This window comes from Aquarana catesbeiana, linkage group LG08 (assembly GCF_042186555.1).
Source record: "Aquarana catesbeiana isolate 2022-GZ linkage group LG08, ASM4218655v1, whole genome shotgun sequence".
Lineage (NCBI taxonomy): Eukaryota > Metazoa > Chordata > Amphibia > Anura > Ranidae > Aquarana > Aquarana catesbeiana.
The window spans coordinates 281,095,165-281,107,620 of NC_133331.1; the positions used below are offsets into that span (position 1 = coordinate 281,095,165).

At 44.3% G+C, this 12,456-nt stretch overlaps 1 protein-coding gene across 1 annotated transcript in view; it reads left to right on the forward strand.

Annotated features, from left to right (window-relative positions):
• The window catches only part of LOC141104564 (uncharacterized), a 93,183-nt gene that overhangs the window by 15,840 nt on the left and 64,887 nt on the right, over positions 1-12,456 (forward strand). The window contains exons 4-6 of the mRNA XM_073594172.1: positions 1,608-1,705; positions 4,704-4,809; positions 10,677-11,903. Of these exons, the coding sequence (XP_073450273.1) occupies positions 1,608-1,705; positions 4,704-4,809; positions 10,677-11,903 (1,431 nt within the window). The remainder of the gene's footprint in view (positions 1-1,607; positions 1,706-4,703; positions 4,810-10,676; positions 11,904-12,456) is intronic.

Here is a 12,456-nt window from a genome sequence, read left to right on the forward strand (position 1 = left end):
TTCTCCTTCACTGATGGGCACTGATGAGGCACTTATATGCAGCACTGATAGGCGGCACTGATAAGCAGCACTGATAGATGGTACTGTTAGGCAGCACTGATCAGGAGGCAATGGCAGGAATCACTGATGGGCACTGAGCGCCATCCCTACTGGGCATTGAGTGGCATCCCTGGTGGTCCTGGGTGGGCATCCTGGGGGGGGGGGGGGGGGGGCTGCACTGATAATCAATCAGCGTAGACCCCCCCGTCAGGAGAGCAGCCTCTTGGCTCTCCTCTACTCAGGTCTGGCAGTGCAAGTGGAGGAAAAGCCGATAAACGGCTCTTCCTATTTACACTGTGATCAGCTGTGATTGGACACAGCTGATCACATGGTAAGGAGCCTATGTCAGAGGCTCTTCATCAAGATCTGAGATGCGGTATGTCAGACTGACACACCACACCGCCGATCGCCGCACGCCCCTGTGGGCACACAATCGTGGCTTATCCTGCTGGATGTCATATGACGCCAAGTCAGAATGACTGAACCACTTAAACGGGTTAAACTGTCCAATGACAATAGCCACACAGGTCAGGTGTATTCAAGCTTATCAGCAGGGGCTGCTGAAGGAGTTCCCCTTCCCTCCACATGGACATCCATCCCATAATATACGTTTCTTCCAAGGCAGACACAAACAATGGAATACAACCCCACTCCAAATGATCCCAGCAGGGGACAGCTCTCTGGGGTGTAAGGGACAAGGAGGGGCAGAGACAGTGACACCCGATATTACTGTTTAAAGTTTACATTGTTTAGGATAATGTGATCAAGTTCTTATCTGATCTTGCGTGGTATATATTCTGTGTGAATTTACAATGAAGAGTTCCAGTTTGCACCTAAGCTAGCGTTGTCTAGTTATTGAGTGCAATTCCCAGCTATAATACCTGGTTCCTGGTTCCAGAGTGGAGGAAGATGTATCTTGGTGGAAGCACCCAGGTGGGGTGCCAAGTGGTCCGTCACACCCTGCTCCACTGAAATCCCACGTTTGGTTACCTGTGTGACCTTCAGAACACCCTCCCCCCCATGTAATAGAGAGGGGGAGGCCTTCCACAGTCCTAACACACTTCCTATTCCAGGTTGACAACACTACTCCTTCTTAGAAGCAGCACAATGAGCATTGACACTGTACCAGTGTGTTACTGGTAGGATCACCCATTGAAAATAAAGGAAAACACATCCATAAAAAGTATAGCCACCACATCTAAAGACTGGTAGGCTGTAAGACACTTCTGTGCTGGGATTTACACTTTGATTCTTTTATTGCCCTAGACATATGTCATACTTTGACAACAGCAGTAAGTTTTACACACACTTCGGTTTCTGTATACAAAATGAACGTCAGACTTTCAGGTGGAAGCGATCCGGTGGCTGTACAGACCCCAAAATTTGCATCCTGTTCACTGATCTCTCCTAGCTAGAAAGAATCCAGAATTACTTGTATTTTATTACTTCCTGTTTGAACTGTCACTTTCCCTGGCTGCTGTGGCTGGGGAAGAAGCTAATGGAGCACCATCTGCCCTGTTTGCGCATATCATTGCACCTATTAGACTCTATATCTGTGTTTCCTACAGATGGATCTAGTAACAGAAATCCCCCAGAGAGATGTCCCCATCCTCTGTATTCCCGAGACTCCACACAGGAAGATCAGGAGATCCCTCAGGAGGATCAGGTACATATCAGTTGGTTTGAGACTTTAAGGGATGTGAGGGGCATAGGGGGTGGGAAAATCATAGAGGTCCACTTTAAAGGTATTTTTTTTAAATGTTTTTTGTTTGTTTTCCAATGTTCATACTTTCACATTCAGCAATGGTCTATGACCTTTCTGCCTACAGTGCCTTGAAAAAATATTCATACCCCTGACAGGCCGTGCAAGGAGAGCATTAATCAGAGAAGCAGCCAAGAGGCCCATGGTAACTCTGGAGGAGCTGCAGAGATCCACAGCTCAGGTGGGGGAATCTGTCCACAGGACAACTATTAGTCGTGCACTCCACAAATCTGACCTTTATGGAAAAGTGGCAAGAAGAAAGCCATTGTTGAAGGAAAGCCATAAGAAGTCCCATTTGCAGTTTGTGAGAAACCATGTGGGGGACACAGCAAACATGTGGAAGAAGGTGCTCTGGTCAGATGAGAACAAAATTGAACTTTTTGGCCTAAAAGCAAAACGCTTTGTGTGGCAGAAAACTAACATTGCACATCACCCTGAACACACCATCTCCACGGTGAAACATGGTGGTGGCAGCATCATGTGGTGGGGATCCTTTTCTTCAGCAAGGACAGGAAAGCTGGCCAGAGTTGATGGGAAGATGGATGGAGCCAAATACAGGGAAATCTTAGAAGAAAACCTGTTAGAGTCTGCAAAAGACTTGAGATTTGGCTGGTGGTTCACCTTCCAGCAGGACAACGACCCTAAACATACAACCAGAGCTACAATGGAATGGTTTAAATCAAAGCATATATTAATGTGTTAGAATGGTCCAGTCAAAGTCCAGACCTAAATCCAATTGAGAATCTGTGGCAAGACTTGAAAATTGGTATTCGCAGACGCTCTCCATCCAATTTGACAGAGCTTGAGCTATTTTGCAAAGAAGAATGGGCAAAAATTTCACTCTCTAGATGTGCAAAGCTGGTAGAGACATCCCCAAAAAGACTTGTTGCTGTAATTGCAGTGAAAGGTGGTTCTACAAGGTATTGACTCGGGGGGGCTGAATACAAATGCACACCACACTTTTCACATATTTATTTGTAAGAGAAATTGAAAATTTATCATTTTCCTTCCACTTCACAATTATGTGCCACTTTGTGTTGGTCTAGCACATAAAATCCCAATAAAATGTGGACAATTTCAAGGGGTATGAATACTTTTTCAAGGCACTGTACATATAGAAGTTGACAACAAAATTCAAATTTAACAGAGTAGGTCCCTTTATATATCTTTCAAACACCAAAACCAGAGACATTCAATGTCATGTAGGGTCAGCCCTGTACAACTGTATATTTGTTCCAGGCTTACCTTTGCTGTTGTTGTTCATCTCGGTCCATGACTTTTATTGCTGTTGCCTTATTTAATATGCAGATTTTGCATTAAAGTGTATGTAATTGCTGTCAATTAACTTTTTGCATCTTTTTGGTCATTTAACCACTTTAATACCGAATGCATTCACCCCCTTCATGCGCAGGCCAATTTGCAGCTTTCAGCGCTGTCGCACTTTGAATGACAATTGCGCGGTCATGCAAAACTGTACCCAAATGACATTTTTATAATTTTTTTGAGACAGTTAGATCTTCTTTTGGTGGTATTTAATCACCAGTGGGTTTTTATATGTTGCTAAACAAACGAGGAAAAAAACAAAAATGTAAAAAAAAAAAAAAAAAGTTTTTTTTTTAGTTTCTGTTATAAAATTTTGCAAATAAGTAATTTTTCTTCCTCACTGATGTGCACTGATGAGGCAGCACTAATGAGCACTGATAAGCTGCACCAATGTGCACAGATGGGCACTGATGAGGCAGCACTAATGAGCACTGATAAGCTGCACCAATGTGCACAGATTGGCACTGATGAGGCAGTACTAATGAGCACTGATAAGCTGCACCAATGTGCACAGATGGGCACTGATGAGGAAGCACTGATAAGCTGCACCAATGTGCACAGATGGGCACTGATGAGGCAGCACTGATAAGCTGCACCAATGTGCACAGATGGGCACTGATGAGGCAGCACTGATAAGCTGCGCCAATGTGCACAGATGAAGCAGCACTAATGAGCACTGATACGCTGCACCAATGTGCACAGATGGGCACTGATAACCTGCAGTCATCTGCACAGATGGGGCTGCACTGATAATCACTGTAAATAATTTGCTCCTTGTGCCCTGTCAGCCTTGCCAGTTATTGGCTCTCCTTTCCTCACACAGAGACAACGTGTGAAGAAACAAATGCCAATGACTGTCAAGTCTGTTTACATGTGACCAGCTGTGATTGGCCCTTACCACGATCTGTGATCAGCTGTGTCCATTGGACATAGTGGTCACAGAGCACGCCTGATGCATGCCCCAAGGGGTATGCGGAAGGCAAGGTACTGGGGGGGTATGTCCATGGACGCACTCCCCGAACTGGAGAGCTGCCTTGTAGCCAATAGCAGTCTTTCGCTATAGCACAGTAGGTAAGTGGTTAAATGTTCAATTGAAAGTGTTTTGTTATATTTGTTAAAAATGTGACAAACATACCTGTTGATCCTTCCAGAAATATTGAGAGTGATGGGTACCTGGAATCCTGAGCTGCATTCTTATCAGTTACATTGCTGCCAGTTTTCTGACTGTGAACTACAGAACACCTCCCCCCATGTTACAGCGAACTGGAGGAGGAGTTCTGTTGTCTCGATACACTTCCTGTCCTGGGGTGACAACACTGCTCCTCCATAGATACAGTAAGTGAACGTTTTCACCCTAGGACAGGAAGTGTTTTGGAGGCAGGATCATCAGGTGGAGGTAAAAGACAAAAAATGAAAACAAATACAGCAGATTGTAAGCTGAAATATATGACTTTTCTGTTCTTGTGTTTATGTACACTTTAAGTTCTGAACTTGCAGACCTTTAAGACTGTTCTAGCATACAAGACCAAGTGTTGCACAAGCACCTTCTTTATAAGTTGCTTTGTGTTGTATTATGCAGGAGGAAAATATAATGGATGATAAAACTGAAGTTAAAAAGGAAGAAGAACCATATATGAGAGGTGATCAGTGTAAAGAGGAGGACATTCCTCTAGAGATTAGCACAGGTAAGTGAGTGTATCGTACCATTCAGCAGTACAGAGAAAAAACATTCTATGATTGGCAATCCCTACCTTAAAGTGATTGTAAACCCCATTCATGAAATTTGACCTAGGCACATATATCTGTAGTGTTTACTTATCTCCCTCCAAAGTTCTGAGTGCCATTTCTCACTGGTGCTTCCTTCCTCTCTTATCAGCAGTGTCAATTCTGACAAATTCTCCAACACACGAGATAACAGTAGCTGAAAATTGGTGTCAGGGAGGGAGCTTGGAGATAGATAAGCAGGGAGCTGGTCTATTCAGACTACAGTTCTGCATGTTCCTTCGTTCCTCTGCCTATGCGGAGGGGGGGAGGGGGTGTGTCCTCCAATAAGCTCTCACACAGTGTAAGCCCAGACTCCCCACCCACTGCTGAAAGAGGAAGAAAGATTTCTAACACTATCTGCACTTTTTAACCACTTAAGCCCCCAAAGGTTTTACCCCCTCCAAGACCAGGCCATTTGTTGCAATACAGCACTGCGTTATTTTAACTGACAATTGCGCAGTCGTGCGATGCTGTACCCAAATAAAATTTATGTCCTTTTTTCACACAAATAGAGCTTTCTTTTGGTGGTATTTGATCACCTTTGCGGGTTTTTATTTTTTGCGCTATAAACAAAAAAAGAGCAACAATTTTGCAAAAAATCCAATATTTATATATATATTTATATATATATATATATATATATATATATATATATATATATATATATATATATATATATATATATATATATATATATTATTTTTACTTTCTGCTATAATACATATCCAATAAAAAAAAAAAACAATAAGCGTATATTGATTGGTTTGCGCAAAAGTTATAGCATGTACAAACGATAGGATATTTTTATGGAATTTTTATTTATTTTTCTTTTTTACTAGTAATGGCGACGATCAGCAATTTTTGGCGGTACTGCGACAATGCGGCAGACAAATTGGACACCTAACTGACACTTTTGACACTTTTTTGAGGATCAGTGACACTAACACAGTGATCAGTGCTAAAAATATGCACTGTTACTGTACTAATGACACTGGCAGGGAAGGGGTTAACACCAGGGGCGATCAAAGGGTTAAGTGTGTCCCTAGGGGGTGCTTTTCTAGTTGTGTTGGGGTTGCTCTGACTTGCTTAGCAGGAACACAAGATCTCTATGTTCTCACCTGTCAGAACGGCAATCTGCCTTGTTTACATAGCCAGATTGCTGTTCTGCCTCTCTGGGGACCGATTGCGGGTGGCCAGCGGACATTGTGTCCACCAGACCTGCTGATTGGCTCCCCCTCTGTCCAATCGGCTCGCGCACGCCCCCTAATACTGCTACTGAGGCTACGCAATCGGCTCCCGCACGCCCCCTACTACTAAGGCTACTGCACGAAGTGACATACAGGTATGTCGTTTCATGTAGCCGGGCCACTTTGCCGCAGTAAATGTCCGGAACCGGTTAAAGAGTGTAGAAAGGAGAAGACAGCAGATATACAAGTAAAACCTATGTAGAAGGGTTTGTTTAATCTTTGCGTATCATCTGAGGCTATTCACTTCCTTGGGTATATGTGAGGGTTTACAACCACTTCAAGGTCGGCTTCACACCTTTGTTGTGCATTACCATGTGTTAAGTTAAGGCAACCTATGCCAGTGCTGCACAACAGAGGAAAAAACTCACCTGCACTATTTTCTGATGCACCCTGCCTCACACCGCAAGGCAGGTTCATTCAAAACTAATAAGGCTGCAATGCACAAATACAGCATGGTGCTTAAACACGTGTTGCGTTACCGTGCACATTATCACAATCCATGAGGGTGAAGTTGGCCTACGGAGGGAAAGCATGCTTGCCCACTTCCTGCCAACAGTGTAGCCAACAACAATGGCTGCCAGAAACAGTTGTAGAGAAAGAAGGGATCATCCCCAGGGCTTATAAAAAAGACAACAAAGTTGGGGAAGAGGACGCAGCTACTGTCCCTTCTTCAGGCAGGTAGCAGATGGCAAAAATCGGTGGAAGGGTGACAGTAGGTGGTAGACTTCCCTAATTGCAGTGGACACCATGATATTCTCAAGGCAAAAATGCTGACTCTACTGAATCGAGAGGAAGGAGGATTCAGCTAAAGATGGACAATTGGCATAGAACCAGGGGCGTAACTACCACCATAGCGACCCAAGCGGGCGCTATGGGGCCCTCAGCCGAGTGGGGCCCAGTGAGGATGAGAGCACCGCCGGCACAGTCTCCCAGCCAGGGGAAGAGAGGAGAGAAAAATGCGTGCTGTCCGTATCAGCAGAGAGCTGAATTGCCCGATGTAATAGCTTTCATTAGAACTTCCAGTGTTCCCGGGGCTCACGTCACATAGCCCCACCTCTTGGCCCGGCGCCTTTGATAGACAGAACGCAGATCCAATGCGGGACATGTGACGTCATCAAAGGCGTCGGGCCAAGAGGTGAGGCTATGTGACAATGAGCCCCGGGAAGACGGGAAATTCAAATTAAAGCTATTACAGCGGGCAATCCCGCTCTCTGCTGATCCGGGTGGCTTGCCTCTTCCTCTGCATAGGTGAGGCTGTATGGGGCACAGGCAGACCAGGCTGTATGGGTCACGCTGTATGGAGCACGGGTCACACTGTATGGGGCACGGGTCACGCTGCGTTGACACTAGGGCAGCTGTGGGGGGGGGGGGGGGCTGTTTGCAGGGGGCCCCCATACAACATTTTGCTATGGGGCCCTGCTATTTCTAGTTACGCCCCTGCATAGAACCCCCCCCCCCCTCTGCCAAGGAAGAGGGGCACATTGGAGCAGCGAGCCCAGGTCTCACTCCATGGGTGGCTTCATAATTGGTGTAGGATAACCTCTATCTGATGGGACACTGATAAGAACAAAGGCATCTGCCAGGAGGTTTTCTGGTTGCAAATCTCCAGGTTTGGGGACCCAAAGGAGGGATTGTAAAATGAGGTTAAAAAAGAAAAGATCCAAAAAACATCAGCTCTGTAATCATTAACCAGTTGCTTACTGGGCACTTAAACCCCCCTCCTGCCCAGACCAATTTTAAGCTTTCAGTGCTGATGCACTTTAAATGACAATTGCGCGGTTATACAACACTGTACCCAAATCAAATTTTTATCATTTTTTCCCACAAATAGAGTTTTCTTTTGGTGGTATTTGATCACCTCTGCAGTTTTTGTTTAAAAAATTTAAAAATGACCGATTTTTTTTTTTTTAATGTTATTTTTTTTATATTTTGTTATAAAATTTTGCAAACAGGTAATTTTTATCCTTCATTGATGTACACTGATGAGGCGGCAGTGATGGGCATAGATAGGTGGCAATGATAGGCACTGATGGGTGGCAGTGATGGGCACTGATATGTGGCAATAATGGGCACTGATTGGCACTGGTTGGTTACACTGATAGGCAAGCACTGCTAGGTGGCACCGATTGGCACCACTGGTGGGCACTGATAGGTGGCACTTGTGGGCATTGATAAATGGCACTCATGGGCATTTATGGGTGGCACTGGTGGGCATTGTGGGCACTGGCAGGTGGCACTGGCAGGGGGTACTGGTGGCACAGATGAGGCAGAATTGCCTCTTCAGGACCGATGTCCCTTGCAGATAAGCGATTGGCTTCTTTTTCTCCTCACACTGTCAGCGTGAGGAGAAAAAAAAATGATTACAAAGCTTTTGTTTAGATCATGTGATCAGCTGTCATTGGCTGACAGCTGATCACGTGGTAAGGGACCGGGATCGGCCCCTTACGCCGATCTGTGATCACCCGAGTCCCAGTGACTCGGTGATCACAGCCTGCAGGGCGCACGCGAGGCACATGCAAAGGGGAGGCCTCCCAGAAATTCAGGTCCGCGCTGTGGCCATCATTCAGCTACAGCGCGGGCGACAAGAGGTTAATACATCATTAAATGTATTATTTAACCACTTGACTCCAAGGCCAATTCAGACACTTCTAACACATATGCAAAAGTCCATTTATTTTAATTTTTTTCTAGAAAATTACTTAGATCCCCCAAACATTAAATATTTTTTGTTTAGCAGAGGCCCCAGAGAATAAAATGGTAAATGCAATTTTTCATGTCACATGATATATGCGCAGCAGTTTTTAAAATGCAATTTAAAAAGAAAAATACACTTTAATGAACAGGAACACAATATAATACCCATTTTTTTGTAAAATATAAAATATGATATTACGCCAAGTAAATAGATACCTAACATGTCAAGCTCTACATATTTCATGTGCCCGTGGAACGGCTTCAAACTACGGTACCTAAAAATCTCCATAGGCAACGCATTAAATGCCTTTAGAGCTTACCAATTTAGAGTTACACAAGAGGTCTGGAGCTAAAATTATTGCTCTCACTCTGGCATTCGCATGTGTGGTGTGATCACTGTTTACATATGCGTGTAGGACTCACATATGCCTTCTCATTTCCACATGAGCTCAGAGGGACAGGGGCACCTAAAAAATGTTTTCATTTATTTTATTTAAATCAATTTTTTTACACTTTTTTTTATCAACTTTATTGCTATCACAAGGAATGGACAACATCCCTTGTGATAGCAATAAGCATGACAGATCTTGTTTGTGGAGAGATCTGGAGTCTATTAGACCCCAGATGTCTCCTCTGGCCTCCAAAGCAGCCGACCAAACCAAGATCAGATGGATCAGATCCTTGTACAAGCTGATAACGGTTAGTAAACATCAAACCGAAACTGAAAGTGGCAAAATCTTTGTCGCTTCCGGCTTCCGATCTCACAGTGGGGGAGGAACAACGCCAGTTCCTCTTTCTTGGTCTGAGAGGTCCTGGGCTCCCTGATAGGATTGGTGAGCCTGGGAAAGTTGGCTGCAGCAGTGGATGGGGACCACCTATAGAAGTGATCAAGTGGCTTTATAGCCACTTGATCACTTCTATAGGTGGTCCCCATCCAACACTTCTACATTAAGAACATTGGCTGCTGAAAATTTTGATACCAGGATCCCATATCCCTCATTCCAATATAAGCACTTTAATCCAAGGGCATCATATGCCATGCACCTTGGTGGTTAAATACAAGCAGTAGAAGCAGAATAAGGAGCTAATAAGTTCATGTGCGAGAGAGATGAGAGATAAGCCCATCACTGTGCTGCTTCTACTTTCTCGGTCCAGTCACAGTCGGGAGATAGGACCAGGATGACCTGGGCTCAGAAGAGGTGGGTTGAATGAAGCTGGTCATCAGCCTGAGGAAATCTAGGGGCTGAAAAAAAAGTACTGCAGGGGAAATCTCTGGATTTATGGTGAATATTGCAGCAAAAGCTGGATTTGTTACTGTACATTGTAATGGGCTGTTTCTTCTTATTTTGTGTCTGGAGTCCTGCTTTAAAGACCAACTCTGGGCAAAAAAATGTTTTCCCATGCAATAGGGCTGTGTTCGCACTGCATGGGTCAGCTGGTCATTTTTGTCTAGGGGATTGGAGAACGGAAACATACTTACCTAATCCTCTGATCCTCCCTGCACAAGACTGACCCCTATGGCTCCTGCACCGCCACAGTATAGTGGTCTTGTGAACTGTTTCTGACGTCATCACACTCATAGTCCTGCTCTGAAGGACATCAGGAACACCACTGGATTGTGGGGAGCGTTGTTTGCTGGTGGAGCGGAGGATTGGGTGAGTATACAGCTTTCTTCTCACCCCTGGACAAAATGAGCAGTTGACCAGTGCAGTGTGGGCACAGTCCCACTGCATGGGAAAACATATTTTTTTGCCTGGAGTCTGGCTTTAAGGTTTTTTCTGCTGTTAAAAATAAGCATTTGGTTTTAAAGATTCAGATTTACCTTTGTTCATTTCCTCTAAATGAAGGACACAACAGGAATACTTGGGGCAAATGTCCCATTAAGGCTTTTGAAGGAGAAAAAGAAAATGGAGACATCCCAGCAGAGGCTTCAGAAGAAAAGCAACCCGTTACCCAGAATCTCCATCCTTCACATCTTGCGGCAGATCCGTCATCTGATCCCTCAACACATGGGACGAATTTTCCTCAGCACTCACCTCCCCTCACTTTTCACACAGATCATAGAGAGGATGAAGCCTTCTCATGTTCTGAATGGGGCAGATGTTTTACCCAGAGGGAGGACCTCACCTCCCACCAGAAAAGTCACAAGAGGGACAAGCCATATTCATGTTCTGAGTGTGGTGAACGTTTTACCAAGAGGGAGGACCTCACCTCCCACAAGAGAGGCCATAAGAGAGACAAGCCATATTCATGTTCCGATTGTGGGAAAAGTTTTTGTATGAAAAAAAAACTTGATAGACATCAGAAAACTCATTTGGCTCCAAAGCCATATTCGTGTTTTAAATGTGGTAAAAGTTTTTCTGAAAGGTGGGAACTAGTCAAACACCAGAGAACTCACTTGGAAAAGAAACCATTTTCCTGTTTACTATGCGGGCAATCTTTTTTTCAGAGAGAATATCTTCTCTCACATCAGATAACTCACATGGGAGAGAAACCATTCTCGTGTTCTGAATGTGGAAAACATTATGTGGATAGATCGCGTCTTAACAAGCACCAGAGAACTCACTCGGGAGAGAAACCATATTTATGTCCAGAATGTGGGAAATGTTTTTTAAACAAGTCAGGTTTTAATTACCATCAGAAAACTCACACGGGGGTGAAGCCGTATTCATGTTTGGATTGTGGGAAGTGTTTTTACCAAAACTCCAAGCTTCTTTTGCATCAACGATCCCACACAGGGGAGAAGCCGTATTCATGTCCCGAATGTGGGAAATGCTTTTCCCTCCGAGGACAACTTATCGCCCATCAGAAAACTCACACAGGGGAGAAGCCTTTTTCATGTTCGGAATGTGGAAAGTGTTTTTATCAAAATGCCAAACTTGTTTTACACCAGAGAACCCACACCGGGGAGAAGCCCTTTTCTTGTTCTGAGTGCGGGAGACATTTTTCAGAGAAGTCCGCTCTTACGAAACATGGACGAGTCCACACGGGGGAAAAGCCATTTTCATGTTCTGAATGTGGGATGAGTTTTGCTCGAAAAAGGAGTCTAGTTAAACACATTGGTTTTCATGAAGGTAAGGAGGTGCGTGGAATGTGGCCAATGGTTTTTATCCAGAAACAAAAAAAACTGACTTGGTTTTGGATGGAGTGGGGAGTTCTGCTTGGTTTTTACCAGTCCAGCCCCCGGCCATATCTGACACTTCACACATATATATAAAAATATTACATTTTTTTGCTAGAATATTGCTTAGAAATACTTTAAGCAGAGGCCTTAGAGAATAAACTGGTGGATGATGCAATGTCAAATGCAGATTGTTTCGAAAAAATACACTTTTATTTTAAAGCACACAAACACTATTTAATACCCAATTCTTGGCAAAATATAAACAATAATGTTAATGGTAGTAAATAGATATCAAACATGTCATGCTTTAAAATTGAACACGCTCGTAGAACAGCGACAAACTACAGTACATTGAATTAACCATAGGTTATGCCGTAGCCTCCCTGGCGGTTTTCCCGAGTGTGGCTCGGGGTTAAAATTCAGTACCATTAGCGGTAACCCCGAGCCACACTCGGGATCGCATTGCAGGATCCTGGGGCGGCGTTACTTACCTTGTCCCCGGG